The 18,512-nt window shown below is 39.2% G+C and overlaps 3 protein-coding genes across 3 annotated transcripts in view; all 3 read right to left on the reverse strand.

Moving 5' to 3' along the window:
• Positions 1–3,076, reverse strand: part of myo5aa (myosin VAa) — a 65,455-nt gene extending 62,379 nt beyond the window's left edge. Inside the window, exon 1 of the mRNA XM_088079841.1 lies at positions 2,803–3,076. Within this exon, the coding sequence (XP_087935967.1) occupies positions 2,803–2,829 (27 nt within the window). The 5' untranslated portion in view covers positions 2,830–3,076. The remainder of the gene's footprint in view (positions 1–2,802) is intronic.
• A 1,797-nt stretch (positions 3,077–4,873) lies between these two features.
• On the reverse strand, positions 4,874–10,704 carry arpp19a (cAMP regulated phosphoprotein 19a). Its single transcript, XM_042513523.2, has 3 exons — positions 10,514–10,704; positions 8,868–8,990; positions 4,874–6,548 (listed from the first exon to the last, which is right to left on the reverse strand). The coding sequence occupies exons 1-3, from the start codon at positions 10,568–10,570 to the stop codon at positions 6,378–6,380; spliced, it is 351 nt and encodes a 116-aa protein (XP_042369457.1). The 5' UTR covers positions 10,571–10,704; the 3' UTR covers positions 4,874–6,377.
• A 2,101-nt stretch (positions 10,705–12,805) lies between these two features.
• Positions 12,806–18,512, reverse strand: part of atosa (atos homolog A) — a 39,168-nt gene continuing 33,461 nt past the window's right edge. Inside the window, exons 7-12 of the mRNA XM_042513614.2 lie at positions 17,650–17,738; positions 16,410–16,503; positions 16,150–16,308; positions 15,994–16,062; positions 15,123–15,316; positions 12,806–14,109 (exon numbers count right to left, since the gene is read on the reverse strand). Coding sequence (XP_042369548.1) covers positions 13,956–14,109; positions 15,123–15,316; positions 15,994–16,062; positions 16,150–16,308; positions 16,410–16,503; positions 17,650–17,738 — 759 coding nt within the window. The 3' untranslated portion in view covers positions 12,806–13,955. The remainder of the gene's footprint in view (positions 14,110–15,122; positions 15,317–15,993; positions 16,063–16,149; positions 16,309–16,409; positions 16,504–17,649; positions 17,739–18,512) is intronic.

Below are 18,512 nucleotides of genomic sequence, written 5' to 3' on the forward strand. Positions count from 1 at the left end.
GTTTATCCTAAATTGTTTTACTTACTTTATTTGGCTCACGTAGATGGAAGAGACTGAATTAAATCGTATTTTAAAAATGCAATTAATGTTTAAAACTGCAGCTTCTTCCTTCTCCTCCAACCTATAAAGTCTACTTTCACCTCTGACTCACCTCTACTGGCGATCAGGAGCCAAACGTAGCTCGGAGCAGAATCTGATGCTGTGTGTGTATTTGTATATTGGTGTGTAGGTGCAATTTAACCAAGCAGCTCTGACCCGCTCAATACGCTTCTATAAGGCTGACTCATACACACAAAGGGCTGAGTGTTTTCCACCCCTGTGTTGGAAAAGTAAATCACAGAGAGGGGTCTGACATCAGAGCTGACTTCTGAAACAGACTGTACCATTCAAAGCAGAAAATAACATTGCGTTTCCCCGCCACACTGACAAGTTTTCCCAACTCCTCTGCAATTGAGACCATTTGACACCCAACCTGATTCTCATGGAATAAGAAATTGATGGATGGCTACAAGCCAAATCCTGCTGAGAGAGGAAACTAATTAACCGGACACCATCTACATGCATTTTGTTGTTAACTCGTTGTAATTTCTCGCCTTAGTGCTATTTAAGCAGACCCAACATTTTTGATAAAAGGAGGTGAAAGCAGGAAGCTATCTGTCTCAATCATACAATGCAATCTGACATCATACTAAATGTCAGACGAACATGTTTTATGTGGTTTTCACTCATTTTAATGCCATCACCACTTTAAATAAGGCACATTTTCTGGGAAAAAAAATGAAGAATATCTTCATGTTAAGGTGACTCGGACATTTAACATTAAAAAAAGCATAGTCAACCTTCTAGGACCCAGCTATAAACATATAAACAGATGTATTTTACTTTACTGGGTCGACTGTTTGTTTGATTTATTTATTTATATATTTATTGTTAGGATCCCCATAATGGCTGTAGTGATACACTAATCTGGATCAATCAATCCAATATCATCAATGCAAAGTGAAAACATTGTACATGTTATATATATAATTTTTATAGCTTCCTCTTGGGTAGATCTGCTTACAGTCTGGAACCTGGTCGCTACCTTTCTTACAAAGTCCCAGCCTCACCTTCATGCAGTTATTGGCTGGTGGCTATGTGTCCATAAACATCTTGACCACAGCAAAATACGAAAATCATAAAATACAGGCAAAGAGCAGAGTCTCTGCAAAAGAATACACCGCTATAGACTTCTAGAAAGTTATAAGCAATAATGAGGGGGATTCTTTATGAATGAGTCTATAAATTTTTTTTGTTGTAGGAAAAACCTGCAGACTATACCTTTAATCTAACTTAAGAGTACTAATTAAGATGAGTAAATCTTCAAATTTTCACATTTAAGGAGCCAAAACTGACTGGAACCAGTGTTTTTTGCCTTGCAAAATGACTTGTTGCTGGTCAATTTTCTGTCAATCATTATATGAATGGATCAAATTTATTTCAACACTAAATGAAATATGATGCTCTTTTGTTTGCCTCTCTCCTTAAAGATCAGAGGTTGAAAACAGCTGCAGAACAGCACCCCAGGGAGCCAGCAGGGACTCAAACATTTTGTCAGAGAGTCCATTTGCTGACATAGGGTTCAAATCTGTGTCACACATTGTCTTTGACCACTTGCCTAAGCTTGTCTAATGCACTTAAGACAAAAGAGGCTAGAAACACTTCTATTAACACCAGTGCTCTGACAGAAAGAGGTTCAAATTACAAATACGCTGCAGTGCTGCTGTTTAGTGTAGATTTAAAGAGAAATTTCAATAACAATCGTGGACAAAACACACTCACACTGTCACGTTTTCTCACCACAACCTTATACAAGCTGAACACACCAGCTGTCAAAGTAGGGGGATGGGTGACTCATCTCCTCCTCCCTCACACACAAAATTTCTTCTCTTGTTTTACATTTGCAATCATAGAGATACAGCAGCAGCACTTATGACCTTGTGAGTTCTCCTCAGCAGCATCAGCATCAGTGTCATATTCTCTTCAGTGAGCATCTGAGGCTACAGAGAGGCTGCAGGGCCTCTGCTGCTCTCAACATCCTGGATGCTAAAGGATGCTAAACTGTCCGGATGCGGCGATTATCGCAGCAGTGGTACCCAACCTGCTGGATTTGGCTCACACCCAACAGAACCGGGTCACAGGAGGCCTGAAATAACCCCAAAAATAAAACACCAACAAGAGGCCATGTAGATGCCCAGGTTTGAGCCAGCGCCAAATGCTTTAAAATCGTTAAAACCGGAGCCTCCATGATGGCTGGCACCGCCTTTGCATCATCCCAGCCCCCTGGCCTCCTGTGGGGGATGATGCACAATATGAAGGCCCCGGAGGAGAGGATATCATGTTTCAGTGAACGGACAAGATGACAAATAAAAATATATATATAAATTACCTCAGCTAGTTTTGTATGATGTATGTAAAGGGCGGCTGTAGGGACACAAACAGCCGCATTTGTTATCGCTGTCTCTCTCTGTCAGCTGCACCCATTTCAGCGCATCTATATTTAAACACCCCAAAACACATCACACTGCGTGTCACAACAGCATGTTTTCTGTGGCTTCAACATCACTTTCATTCATTTAAAACCGCCGACAAACCCGCTTTTTCTAAAAAAAGACACGTTGTTCGTATCGAAAAACAAACTGTCGGCATGTTTATACAAATTTTGAAAGCATTTAGCATGACGCTAACCTTACGACTGTGTTATTTACTTTAGCCGACATGCTAGCAAACTGCTATACACATATAAATATACACTTGTTTTACCTTTGTGTACAGCTCCGACGCTGCCATGACGGTCACACGCTATGTCCTCTCTCCAATCTGGGCTAAAACTCCGGCAGGTCTCCGCGCTGCATGTGTGTGTTTTCATGTAGCGGAGGGAGGAGGAAATCCTTTGTCGCTGCCTCTCGGGGGCTCAGGGGGAAGATGTGTCTCTTATCGCCATGATAACCTGAAAGCTTGACGTTGCTGCCGCTGCTGCTGTTGCTGAGGTTTCGGTGTTTCACTTTGCATTCTGGGTACGATGGATGAAATGATTCAGCCAAACAGAGAGGCTGCTGCCGCGTGGGAAACTGCGCCCCCCAGTGGTCACGAGTTAGAATGTACCAAAAAGAGAGGAAAAAAATGTTTGTTTTTTTTGTTTTTTTCCCTCAGGGACTGTTCTTTAATTTTCACAGGAGGGTGTTGGCTGCGGTTTTTTCGTCTTCCTTTTTTCACCCTTCCCGAAGCTACAAATATTTTTTTCTTTGAGCCTCCACCATAAAATAATTTCTTATATATAAAAAAAAACCTTTTGATAATCGAAAGTGAGATGTCAAAATACTAAAGTTGGGGAAAAAAAAGCCTTGATTTTTCACTCTTCTTTCACTACGCATGCTGATTACTTGGTATAAACAATTTCTTTTTGGCAAAATTTTAAAGAGACGTAGAATAGTAGATTAAAGTGATTTTGATAAAATAACAATGTTAAGCTTAGATGTGGTAGTGCTTGTGGTTTTTGTTTGTTTGTTTGTTTGTTTTTGACAGAAGCCGAGGACTGTTGGAAATGTGAAAATACAGCAATAATTTCTGTTTTGCAGTTTCTGACTTTGATAAATTGTATAATTTTGGTGATAAGGCACTGGCAGGTTCAGAAGGCATGTTTTCTTTGAAAATCTTTGGTAAAATAAGTAAAAAATACACAATTAAATTTGAATGTCCTCCCGTGAGCCAAAATAAAAAACCTAAGCCTCCTCATCAGTGCTTAAAAATGACTTGACATGCCTCCCCCTTTTTTCACCTCCTCCTCCTCTCTCTTGAATAACCAACATTCTCTTATGCCAAACAATGTAGCCCCTCCCCCCCAAAAAAAGGTTTACAAGGAAAACTACCTGTCATTTGTTCATGCTTCAGCAACATGGCATCACTATGAATCACATAATGTAAACTGTGTTTTTTTGTGGCTTGTTTTTCTCCCACAGCTGCAAACTCCACCCTCTGTTAAATATTTCAAACTATTCTGAATGTAATTTGTGACAGCCTCAAGAATCATTGTCAATCATTTTATTTATTTAATTTAGGGCTATTATTTTAGCATATAATATATTTTAAGAATATAATAACACCCCACACATACAGATGTTTTTGTCTATTTTCCAATTGTATTTAATGTGTACATGCTGGTATAACAGTATTTTGTAAATAAGGAATTTGTGTACTTAACGTGTGTATGATGTCAAAATAAACAAACATTTAAGCAATAGCAGCCATAATCAGATCATGAATCACAAAAAAAAAACAAATATTTTTTGTCAAAGTAAAAACTGAATGGGTAAAATGCAGGAAAACATGCAGTATGTTACTAAAATGTTCTTGCAAAAGGACCCATATGTTCATGTTTTGATGACTGTCAAGAAATTCAACAACTTCTGAGATGTTTTATTTTTAGGGTTTTCACTTTGTTTTTTACATTTTGGGTTTGTTTGTAAAGAAAAAATATAAAATCTAAAATGAAAGTACACTGATCATTAAGTGTCACCGGCTGTGGTGCTGGATTACTTCAACGGACTGGCCACAAAACTGCTCAATGAACCACATAATGGAGTCAAAATACATTTAAAACACCTTCTTAGTTAACTGGAATTTATCCTCAAGCAAGTTTTCAAAACAGGGAAATGACAAAGATGAAGTAAAATAGTCACAGTTTCCCTCATCCAAGTGAATGTTGGTAAGTACATTAATTAAAAAGAAAAAAAAGGTTTCATGGTCAAATGGATGCATTGATTAGACAGCTGAAAGCACGCTGAACATACATCAGAAACACAACATGACACACACATATGACAGCAATCAAACATTTGTGCAAAACTATTTTATTTACAAAACAAAATGGCACAAAGTGACAGCAGGGCAGCCATATACATGCACAGCTCAGATGGATGTTGTGCTAGCTTAGAGTTACCACATCGCAGGTAAACCTCATCCAGTCAGCGAGGACCCTGCGGAAGCACTATACAGGGCCAATGACATTTTAAAGATAAAAGTACTTTAGCTTGTGAGTATAGAAGGATTTTCCCAAAGTCTGAACACGATTCATGAGAGTATTTGTTCCCAGTGCCAAGAGCTGCTCCCAGTACATATTTTTAGCATTAACTGAGTCTACTCACACAGCATACAGGACACAAAGGTTGGTCCCTACTGACAGAAATTTAGCTTTTAGGTCCCATAAACCCCTCTGCATTGCCATCTAGCATGGTAATGTTCCATTCATGACAACTTGTAACCAAAACTTTGACCCGAGTATCATCATCTGAGGCTGAAATGGATGACACAAATACAGCGCCAAGTTTCAACATTGCAGTTCAGACTGAGGCAACATTTCTTCCTCTTTCACTCTTCAAAGTTTCAAGATGTTGTGAATGCATCATCTACATGCCACCAAGTGCTTATACGCTGCACCTGGGCTGTTCAGCATCCGTGTAAATGTCTGTGGACAGTGCACCTTGATGAATAAAAATGGAGCTCAGTGAGGTTCGCCTTTGGGAGCCCTGCGTCACACATGCAGTTCCATATCACACTCTGGCCTTTGCTGTGTGGTACTTTAGTACAGCTTCCTCCCAAACAATGTGTTAACAAAACTGAGCTTGGCCTCTGGATTACTATATTCAGTAAATCACAAGCATATTGACATTATAATTTAGAATAAGGACATTACAGTGAATGTTACAAATCTGATGTAAAATGTTCTAAAAGGCGGAAATCTGCCTCTGTGCCAAACAAAAGGAAATATATATTTATATATATATATATATGTATATACACACACGATTCCAAACTGAGGGATCCCAATGACCGGACTAAAGCTCCCCAACCATATGAGACGCAGCTTCCACTGTCCACCCCTGTCTACAGCCAGTAAACACAGCAGAATCAGTCGTCTATGAGTCATACAGAGGCGTCACAATCTGCTCACACTCATACTTTGATGTCCCATCCTTCAGTGTATCTTACATGGAAGTAAAGAGAAAATAACAAGGAACACAGAAAAGCAAGAGGACAATGACAGAAGGGCAGTCAGTTTGGAGGAGTAGCGAGGGAAAACAACAAGGAAAGGAGGCAGTAACGGCAGGGACAGATGGGGTGGAAACAAAAATAAACAGGATTTGAAGGTATCAGCTAGCCAGTTCACTGGGCGCCAGGTGTGGGATCCTGTTAGGGGGGGTCCAGGCAGGTGGGGGCGGGGCAGAGGCAGGGGACAGGTACTGTGAAGGGTGGGAGAGGTTATGTTACAGCTCTGAGACATGAGTTGAAAGGGTTAGGGGCTGGGAGGTGCTGCAGGGGCTGTCGAGGCCGTGTGTGCATCAGACTGCCAGTTTACTGGCCACCAGAGAAGGTTTCCTCTGGGGCAGGTCTTGGGGGGTGGGGATGTGGTCCCCTGTGATCTCGGTCTTCTCTGGTGCAGCTGTCGGCAACTGCTTGTTCTTTATCTTGGCTTTCGCCATGTTGTAGTCACCGGAGTCAAAGTACTTTTGCTGTAGAGAGACATAAGATTCAAATTTGTGTGTCATCTTTGAAAAAGGAACACATTAATGGCATTGCAAAGAGAAATGAATATACCTTGATAAATACATCTTGAAGTATGCAACATATGACAATCAACCAAAACATTAAAACCACTTAGTACGTTTATATGCACAGCTACAGTTATAGCTTATAGTTAACTGGACTACTGTCCTTGTCCCAGTATACAAGCACCGGGAGAGAATCGATTATGGATGGATGCATGTCCTTTCAGCTAGTTGCTACAGACTGAATTGAAATGTTTATTTAAAATAACTTCAGGGTAAAAAACCACCATGTCATGTACATATAATCAAATGGTGCTGAGCAAACTCTGCCTTAATTGATTCATTTTAAGCCACCTTAAAAAAACATCAACATCCATTTAAGTATATGCTATATTATGAATGTCTTTACCACTTTACCTTGCTGTAAGAAAGCCCTTACCAACAGAGATTTAAAGCTGTAACATCAAAAGCACCAGAATGTACTGAGAAGTACAGTCATTTAACTCTGTTGAATGGCACAGTTGTTGGTCTACTGTTGCCTCAATCAGCTAATGTGAAAGTAAAGCAGAGCAAATGTTCAAATATAGTGTACACCTAAACTGATATTGATTTTTCTAGGTGGATACAATATGTTTTTCTGCAGTCCCCTCCAGAGCACGACATTGCTTAGCTTCTGCGCCAATTGAGTGTTGATGACTGTTTCTTGGTCAATATGCGTTACTACTACCTAAACCTGACCCAAACCCTCGAAAGAGAGTGTACTTTACTTATCAGAGGAGGAGGGTGGCTGGGGTGTGACTTTTTCATTTTGAAATAGATACAAAATACTACCATTTAGAGTTGTATGTCCCTCACCTACGCCAAAATAAAAAAAATAGGGCACCCACAAATGTCCTGTGTCCATGCCTAAAGTCAGAGGCAAGTGCAAACCAAGGTGGGGCCTCCTACCTGTCGAGACATAGACACAGGACCTCTGGGGAACTGCAACGTCCCACAGATGCTCAATCAGATTGGGATTTGGTGAATTTGGAGGCCAGGTTGATGCCCTGAGCTCTTTGTCACATTCCTGGGGCCATTCTTGAGCAATTTTTACAATGTGGCATGACACATTATCCTGCTGGGAGGAGGAGGGGGGCAGTAACTGCAGGGATTAATGTTGCCACAGGGGGGTGTACTTGGTTTACAACAGTGTTTGGGTGGGTGGTGCCTGTCCAGTGGCATTCATATAAACGTCAGCAACCAGGGTTTCCCAGAGCATTGTACTATCAACACACGATCACTGTGATCAATGATCAACTTCATCTGCCAGTTGTTTGAATGTTTTAGCTGATCAAAGTATAGGAGTTTTACCGATTTTGACGGAATAATGACATTACTTTTCTTGAGCCCAGTTTTAACTCTTGACTGGTTATTTGAATTACTTGGCAAAGAGAACATATGACACAAATTCTGATGTTTTTACATGTATCCTGTGGAATTTTTGACCAGTGTTTTATAAGTGAATCATTTCTTTATTTGAGCATTTAGGTGACATGAATCAATTTTTCCATTGGTTTTGGGTTAATATGCTGATTAACAGTTGACAATTGAATAGTAAAACAGCAAAAGTACCTAACAAATTATTACAAGAAGTGGTAACCTCAAATTTCCTGTTTTCTTTGGCCAGCAGTGAATGAATTACAATGATATGAAAACAGAGAGAAGCTGCTAATCCTCACATGTGACAGGCTGAAAACCAGTGAGTGATTGCTATTTTTCCTTGATAAATGAGATTTTGTCTATCATAATGGTCCACTAATGTTTATGTACATTCATTCCAGCATTACAGAATCATACTGTATATCATCATAAATATAAGGACACAGTGGTATTATACACTCCGTTACCAGTTTATACATCTCATTTAAACTAACACAGTCTAGTTACACATCACTGAAATAAATCCTGCCTTCATGAAGGCTTATAATCTTCAGGTCTTGTTGAGACTGTGAAGAGGGATTGATTTAACTTCATTTAGGAGACTGCAGTTTGGGGTGTTATTGATTTGTATTGCTTAACACTAAGAGGTGTTTCTATTTGTTTCTTTGTAATCATGCTAATCATACTCTAGAAAAGGAACTTGGAGTTAAACATTGATTTGTCCAACAGCACTAATTTAGACATTATATAAACTGGAAAATGAGTGTAAGTTCAGCCTTACCAACAAAAAAAATCACAGTGGGTTAAAGGAGTGTACCTAGTGACCTCTGAATGTTTTGCAGACAAACACGAGAGATAACTCACCCCCTTCGAGAGGCGTTTGCGGAGCAGGTCAGAGCCCCCGGCTTTGTTTCCTAACTGTGGGTATCTGGCCTTCAGTTTAGCCTCCTCTGCCTTCTCAGGACTGATCACTTTGTCCTGAACCTCCTGAAAACAAGCAGAGGAGTTTGGCATTAAAATAAGGCGGAAAACGTGTTGCTCAACAACCATAAGCAGCAAAAGAGACAATAATAACCATGTGCCTCCTCCAGGCTCCCACTGAAACATGATGTCAACTGATTGCACTGCGGTATAGAGATAATCCGAATGTTCATATTAGTCCTTTTACACCATCCAATTAGGACACAGTGTTACAAACGTTTATTAACACCTAACATTAATGCAACATATGCAACAATTGTTAACTGCCTTTTTCCAACAAAGCCAGAGTAAAATTTTACAAGCACGAAGTAGTTAAACCTTCCTGGGATAGTGTTATCTCTGCCATTATCAACATGAAGTTAAAGATATTATATTAGAATATTAGAATATTGGCATGTACTTGTCATGTGCCAAAGTAATTATACTTCTTTACAGTGCTACTACTATGTGTTTCTAGGAATATTTGTGCTTTATTTGAGTAATTATATTTCTGTAAATTTTCACTTTTTCACCACCATTTCCTTACTTTAATGTGTACTTTTACTCCACTACATTGTCCCTAAGCATGTTAGTTACTTACTACAAAATAGGAAAGGAACTGAGAAAGGAAGAAAGGTATGGACAGACTAATGAAGGATTAAATCCATTAGCTTGCAGACAAGACCTCGTTTATCTTCAAGTGTAATATAGGCTTCATTTTTAAAGTGCTGTATGTTACGAGGAAAAAAATATTCAAAATGCTGACCGTTTGCTTTTTTTTAACCAGCATTCATTTGTACTTTTTTACTTCAAAGGGCTTTAAATGCATTTAATATCATGAAATTACTTCCGATACTCAAGTACAGCAAATATCAGACAGACAAGATTTTAACTAAAAAAAAAAAAAGCTCTATTAGGTGACTTTAACTTTTACCAAAGTCATTTTCTGTATCATTTATTTCATCCACCTCTGGTATTTTCAGAACAGCACCTTCATTAAGTAGACATCACGGAGCTAACTGGTAACGTTACTCGGTACCGGTTGGGATGAACCGCAAAATGTGCTGCAAAATAACCGTCGGCAGCAAGCTAGCAGCACGCAAAACTGCGGTGGCTCGGGTGTAACAGCAGATAAATTTACAATAACAGGGCTTAAGACAAGCACTATATTGGGTTTAGCTAAGCTAGTGTTAGCTCCTGAGCTAACTGTTACCTTTTTTCAGTGTTTGAATGTCATGACAGTTAGCTTGGCGAAGGCGAGATGCTAACATTAGCTAGTAGCACCGCTGACATTCACATCAACCATCCGAACCAGTCGCTCTATCAGCAACCGACACGACAGGCCACCTGATAGGTAACGTAATGTCGTTATGAAATTTGAGAGATAATATTAACTACTGTACCCAGGGCTTAGTAGCTGGCTTCGGCTGATATGTCAACAATGACGAGCGCGGGGCGCAGAAGCTAAGCTATAAAACGCAGCTAGCGTTTGCTGCAACAAAGTCAGTCCGTGGCGCTGCTGCTAAACTGCTGATCCGCCGCACGCTCACCTTCTCGTCCATTGGTGTCTCCTCGGCCGTCTGTGTTTCTTCGTTGTCCCCCGACATTTCTGTATTATCGTGATCTCAGGCAAGAGATTGCTCACTAGTTGAACAAGTGATCTACAAATCCCCCGCTCTGACTTTTCGTTCCCATACAAGTCCCACCGAGGCGAGCGCGCACTCCCACACAAGAAATACTACGTCACATGCGGAGACACCACGCGCGCCCACGTTCAGGCGCTTCTGCCGTGCACCCGCACAGAGTGCTGGGATCGGATTTACATTGCGTAACATACCGATCAGCTGTTAGACCCATGTGCTGTAGCACAAATCCAGATTTCAGTCAAATAATCCTGCAATCTGGATTGTGATGAACACAGTGCAGGCCATTTTCCCATACAAGTTTTTTCGGAGGACTGAAATTGAGAACCTTAATTTGGGAGGGGGTTGGCTCTTACAAGTAGGCCTATTGTTTCTAAAATATGGCAAAAAAGGTACATCTTCAGATTTTGCATCAAATATACCCTGCCAATTGTCTTATTCCCAAATTTACAGACAGATATTTCCTGCCCTTTTTAAACATAATATAGAAATCATTTTTCATTTTTTAATGTGAAATATCCAAAAGATTTTTGACTGATTTGGAATCATATTTCTTGGAAATCTGTGATTCAGATTACTCCTTTTACTTAATATTATTTGTTATCATGATAATCAAGATAATAGCGTTAATTATTTTGTTGCTCTAAATGCTATTTTTTTTAAATTCACAAACAGAAATTCTCCCACACTGTGAATTTTTATCTTCTCTCCTAGAATTTAATGCTCCTCTCATATCACTGTTTATGGAAAAACAAAAAAAGTGTCAAACTTTTGTAAAGTTAAGCATAGTACTCTGACTGAATATGATTTTTTCACTGTATGCTTGTACCCCTGTTTTTTTAATCAGTTTGTTTATTTTTATGTAATTGCCTTTATATACTGTTACTTACACTTTTCCCATGTCATTCCTAATTGTTTTTTTAACATGTGCTTTTAATAATTACTTTATGTTTTGTACATGTTCATTTAATCAACCAAAAAAAGGTTTAATTTCCCCACACCAATAGTTTTTCTTCTTGCAGTGTGTTGAGAGACTGAAATTGCTGTTGCTCAACTCACGTTTTACTAAATTACAGGTGAATTTAGCAACACAGCACACACGTTAAACAGACTTACAGCCTGACTGTGTCACCATGCAAAAATGAAAGAATAAGAAAGAAAGAAAGAAAGAAAGAAAGAAAGAAAGAAAGAAAGGATGCATATATATGTGTCGAGGTTGTGCAGATGCACTTAAGATAGATTTATTTGCAGTGTTGAGTGCCAAACTGACAGCAGTATTAACCTACCCTTTTGGCAGTTGTAGATCGTTGTGCATCTTATGAGTGTGAGGTAGTGCTGCCATCAAGCTGCACCATCCAGCATTAGAGTCATAGAGACTACTATTCATAATTCTAAATGGTAACAAGTTACTTTTGCTGGATGCAGTTTGTCCAGTAAGACACAGATTTTGGACAAACATGGCCATTTTCTTTTTTGCGATCCTAAAGTTTTCCAACTATATTATAAAGAACACTCTGTTTATCTTGATCAACATAAATCCCATATGCCAGTGTGTTCAGATTATGCCAGTCGACAGATATGTGGTGTAAGATGGGTTGCCTCATTGTGTTTATTAAAATAGTAAAATCTTGAACTGTCCTTTCACCTGTAAATAAATCATTCTGGTCACTCTTTAAGGTAAACTCTGTTACCATTTCTACCATTAAGCTATTTGTGGTCACTTATCATCTAGTTTGAGTTAACTTGTTTTTATAGATTTTTTAAAGTATTTACAAGTCAAAGGCGTCACTGCCAACATGCCTGACAGAAGAAATAGACCTGATAAGCTTTTGTTGACCGTGTGGTTTACCATCCTGTGTTGCGAATTAGTATTGCTGTGGTTGCTACAAACACTAAACAAAGTGCATCTGGTTCTTAAGCTTAGTGAAAATGCTACGGGGATGTCCATTTCAACTAAACTAAACTAAACTTTGCATTCAGAATGTTTTCTTCATTGAAATAATTCTATATTGTCATACAAAGATGTATCTATAAGGTATATTTAATGGAATGTAATTCCAATAACCTGCGTCTGTACCACACCTGATGTAAAGTGCACTGTTCCTTTCATCCCAGTGTGTGATGGTACGAAGACGTAGTGGTAGGAAACTTGGTGGGGAAAAACAAAAAAAACACAGAGACAGAGCAGCAAAGCAAAAATTGCTTTAGAAGATATATAGATATATTTTTTTTCAGATTTGAATATTAATGTCAAAAATACATACTATGATATACAGTTTGCACTACATCATCTTAGCATGACAGACGTCACAAGTAGTAACTGAAATATTAATTTAAATATTAAATAAACTGATGATAAGTAAACTGAAAGTGAATGTGTAAACACTAAACTAAGGTTACTCTTTCTATTGCAACACTTCCAATAAAGTGGTTCTGTAACAGTACAAAAGTATTAGAATATTACTATTTTCTGTTTCATTTCCAGTTATGAGAAAAAAAAATCCACAGTGCACTTCTGATGTTCTGCTTTGATGCTTTCAGCTGAATCAAGCTTGACTGCTTGTTCAACTTCTTTAGTGGTCCATTGTATGTGTTTTGTTTTTGGACGAGGGGGGTTGCATTGCACCACAGTCTGCCACCCGCTTCCTCTTCCGTATGCGCTCCCTCTGCTCCGAGCTCAGGAATCACAGGGGTCAAAGCTGAGTTCACTTTCAGTTCAATCAATCTAATCTTCAAGGATTTAAAACAAAATATTTTACCATTAAAAGGGCCTTTGTATTGCATTTGCAATTAAATTAACTGAGATTGAACACTTATTCATTACATCAAGTACAGGTCCAATTAACATTGTGATTTGAGAAAACAGAGTCAAGTAGCCTAAACTCTGCTGAAATAATTTACGTGTCTAACTGCTTCTGTAGACGATCACTGGTTTCTACTCTCCTGCCAGACGCTGGAGGTACACACAACAGCAGGAAAATGAAGGACCTATCATATCTGGTAAGGCCTTCTTAACCAGGAGAACAGGATCTGAAAACATTCTCTACAAATGTAACCTTTGACCCATCCTCTTTGATCCAAGGTTGTGCACTTAACAAAGAACATCATTTCTGACGAGTCTCCCAGGCTCTTAGCTCACCCCCCCTTGTCAGTTCTGGGTGACACAAGGGATGAAACTTAAGATTTTGGGCACATGCCAGGTGAGTCTTGTTGACTGCAGTCCTTAAAATGCTCCTGTTTTAGAGACGTTCATCTTGCCATTGGCTGCGTACGAGTCTATCGCTGGCATCAAGGTGTGACTGAAGCTTCGGTAGTTGCCCGCTGAGCGGAGGAGGGAGGGAGTCAGGTCTCAGCAGCGGGGAGAGAAGGGAGGGTCAATAGGGGACTCTGTGGAGGACTGGAGCTCGTAGGCAGCTCCGCTGTCCACCTCCATGGACTTCCTGGAAAACAGCAGACGGATGTCCCTATGGAGGTAGATCTTCCCAGACTTAGAACTCTGGAACCTGGTCGAGATTAGAGAGGGAGACAAAAGACAGAGAAGATGAATAACGGTTGAGAAACATCACCGCAGCTGGATTTCTACTGGTTTTAGGCTGGATTGCACTAACAAGGATTAACTTTTAAACCTGATTAAATCATAATTTAAGTTTAAATTCTGTTGCACCAAACTTTAAAACTAGTTTAAAATTAAGCATGATTACATTTAAACCTTTAAACCTCTTTAAATCTCTGTTTAGTTTTTACTCTAAACCTAGACTAAATTTAATTCAGTTGCACAAAAACTTTGAACTGCAGTTTAAACAGTGATCCAGTTAACTTTAAACCCACAGTTGAAGAGGTTTAACTTTTACAATGGCTGCCTTTTTGAAATGGATTGAGCAATGTGATCAAGTTCTTTGAAGAAAGCTGAGAGAAGAACTCAACCCACTGACTTTTAATATAATGATGAATTTTTGTCAAGATACCGGTTCACCAAGGAAACCGTTTTGGAGCTAAACAGGAAGACTGGGCAAACTGTCAAACATGGCAGAGAAAAGCAGCTGTACCACAGACGCTCCAACTCCTAGTATTTTATGATAGCAGCTGTTTGTAGAGGGTGAGAGGGGACCTTTGGCCTACACACCTCAACAGTGTCCCGGGCAATAGCAAGCCCATCATGGGTACCATTAAGCAACAACTTTTTAGCTAGAGACAATGTTAAATTTATTGTTATGAAAAAGCAGTCATTTAAACAGTTAACACCCCCTCTACCTCTCTTTTATTCTTACTAGGTGTGGACAACATGTTGATTATGTATGTATTTATTTATTGATAAATACAGAAATAAACTTAGCTTTACTAAACCGTGATTAATTTTTGGTGTTACAAAAGAGCTCTGCTTAATTTTAAAAACTGAATTTACTCATTTTAGACAGTTTTACTAAACTATTATTATAGCTCATCTTAGATTAAATTCATCCTTGTTGGTGCAACCCAGCCTTAGTGTGCACTAGAGACGAGGTGACCGCCAGTTTACCTCAGGTGAACGAGGTAGCGCAAGGTGCGTCCCTGGCCGAGGGACTTCCTGCTGGTCTGATTGTTTGTGTCACGGCGGACGGGAACAGAGAAGGTCCTCTGGCGCAGGAAGGTCTGGTGTCCAGCTGGCATGGCTCGTAAGTCGTACATCACAACAAACATCTTCACCACTGTTTTGTTGGGATTGAATAAGGTCTGAAAGGTAAAACCAGGGAGCGTGGGAGGATTTAGACAGGTTTATCATTGTTTGTGACTTGAGTCATCCTCTATCTTTAACAACACAACTGAGCCCTACATACTGTCAAAGATACATTAACTGAGCATCACTCTGTACATATCATCCTCATAAAATCTTCTGTCCGTGGCTCAGCTGAGAAATTTTTACAACCACTGGCAGCTTCTCATCTCCCACTTTGAAACAATGTAACATATCCCACTGGACTAGAGTAATGGAAGTTTGACATGTATTACCAGTCAGCATTTTTTCCTTCTTCTTATCCTTCCCTCTTTTATTTTGATTTTTAACTAGTCTGTACTACTGTTTCATTACATATGCAAATGGTTGAATAAAATTTGATTATAAAAAAAGTAATCATTATATGAAATTCACTTCTACAAAGGAAAACACCTTTCATTTTCAGAAGAATAAGCACCATAAATGAATAAAAACATTCCCTTGTTACATGGTAAGTTCTCTCTATAACCACTAGGGGTCTCCCTTTCCCTTTATTACTTGGTGAAATTTGCTCTTTGTTCTCAGCTATGTGTACAACATGATGCAGATACTTCATGGAAACAAATATTTTAAGAACATTTCTACATTTTTGAACAAGACAAAACAAACAAAAAACAAAAAAACAGAGTTTCCTAACCACTTGAATGGTTCCTGATGGAGGTACACGGTAGCCCCTTTTCCCCAGGGACTCCAGGTTTATCACACCCTGTAAAAAACACATCACAACAGTCAGACAGACCGAAAAAAAAGGATTATTGATTGACTGTCTAACTGTGAAAAATAATGCTCTCACCATATATGGTGATGGAGCGTTGTCATCGGATACACTGTAGAATGACACCTCAACGGGTAAGGTCAGGTGACTTGGGCAGAAGGACCCGCTGGCTCCAACTTCTGCTGTGAAACCCTCCACTAACCCTAAAGGCTCTAGGCGGTAGTTCAGCACACACTCCTAGAAAAACATATTTTAATTTTTTTGTTAAACAATTGTAACTGAATTGAAACAAAAAATGGCATGGAGTGAAAGTACATCAAACCGGATGAATGTTATACCTCAAAGTTTCCCAGCAAACTGAGACTGGCAGGTGGAGCGCTGGCACTGAACTGCTGCGACTCATCGGTGTACCCCTCATTCTTTGGACACACCCTGAAGGGTTAAAACACACACACCTGATCAACTTGTTTTCCAGATGAGATGTGCGTGAGAGAGCATGTTTAGATGTTTACGTGACAAGCATTCCTGGTATGTCTGGAAATACCTACATCCAGAGTGAGATTAAGTCATCTCACACTGATTTTTTTATTTGTGTGTGAACGGAGGTAATATCAGCCATCTGAACATGTTCTTTACTCTGATATCTTAATTTTCTGAAGTTATGTAATTACTGCATTCATTAGCAACATATAGGTATTTTTAGGTCACATATATTTTTAATGAAGCCAATTTCCTAGAATAACAACAACAAAAGAAAATTGTATATGAACGCACGACAATATTGAACAGAACTCCTCTAGTAGCTAAAATGAACTTTAAGCCCTGAAGGCCACTGTCTAAAAACATCTGCTTTATAAAAAGCAGCACTGAGCTACCACCCACATCTGCTGTGTGTGTAGGCAGTGCTGTGAAGCTCTGTGTATAAAGCCAATTCAGTTCAGTCTGCCATTTTGAGCAGAATGTGTGTGATTCTAGATGCAGCCACAGTACAGCAGAGCTTCAGCAGGTGGCAGCGTGAGAGGAATCGTCAGCACAACAGGGCTGACCTAACCTCAGAACAACACTCTTATTGTGTGATCTCTCAACACACGGACAATACTTCTGAAACCTGTTGCTGATTCAAGGCTATGTCAGCTGGTTAGGGTTTTAAAATAGTAGCTGTAGCAAACAGAAAGGAGTCTCTAATATGGATGGATACCTTTGGACTTTGGATGGCTTGATTAATACAAGTGGTAAACAAAAAACTTGAGCAACAGTTCAACTTTAAACACAATAAAAAATTTCAAAATCACTGTTTGCCTTGTTGGCACTGGCACATAGTAACAGCTGAAATGTTGCATAGTGAGAAAACCAAGTTTTAAAATTATGCAAAGTATGAGTAACTTGATCCAGATGGTACTATAATAAACAGATGATGTGGGAGGTTCACTGTAAAACAAAAAAAACAACTCTTTGTCCTTTAACTGTTACTAAGACTGCATTAAACCAGTGAAAGCATCCTGACCTTATCCTTGTGGACAAACTGATTCTTAGTCTGGTAACTACAGTAACGAAGTTCCCAGGTGAGAAAATGTGTACCTTTTCCCAGAGGCCCAAGGCAAACCCTTACAGCCAGCCAGAGAGGTGTCCAGGTCAAAGTAGCCTGTTTGATTTTTCCTCTGAGGAACCTGCCGCAGACACACAGGGCATGATTAACACAGAGGAACTGTAATAGTATCACAGGTTAGAGCTTAGAGGAAAAGATACCAGGATCTTTTTTGAAAATGTACAACTCTTAAAGGTCCAGTGTGTAGGATTTAGTGGTATATATTGGCAAAAATATGATATAAGATAAGATATGAGAAGATACTGCCATGTTTCTACAGTAGCGCAGAATGGACAAACCAAACACTGACTTTAAATAGGTCCATTTGCATTTTTGCTTTGGCCACTATCGATATCCCACATGCTTGGCACAAAGATAAGTTTCAGTCAGTTGCAGTCGCTAGATGCCACTAGATCCATCACACTTGACCTTTAAATCGAAAATTAAGGATTACAGGAGATTAATTTAAAAGCATAAACTGTGTAAAGACCTGAGCTCTCAGTGACAGAAAAAAATACATTTTAAATCTAATTAAAACCGTATATTTTTTTAAAATAGTGCAACAGGTTTTATCTGTTGTAAAAAAAAAAAAGAATCTTAATGGCATCATAAAGGTGAACTGATATGAAAATATTAACATTTGACTACATTTTGTGCCTAATGCTTTCCTGAAAATGTGTTTGTGAGAGAATGTGACACTGAGTTCACAGGAGTGTCTGTGTGTACATTTTAGTGTTTATAATGTGAGTGAGAGTGATCAGACGGCAGGAAACTGATGATCTTGAGTGTAGTAACTGACAACGCGGTGAAACATTGCAGTGTGGCTGATGAGGCACAGATGACTCACGTGCCTCAC

Source organism: Plectropomus leopardus, chromosome 1 (assembly GCF_026936395.1).
Source record: "Plectropomus leopardus strain MGB_pleo_1.0 chromosome 1, ASM2693639v1, whole genome shotgun sequence".
NCBI classification, from domain to species: domain Eukaryota; kingdom Metazoa; phylum Chordata; class Actinopteri; order Perciformes; family Serranidae; genus Plectropomus; species Plectropomus leopardus.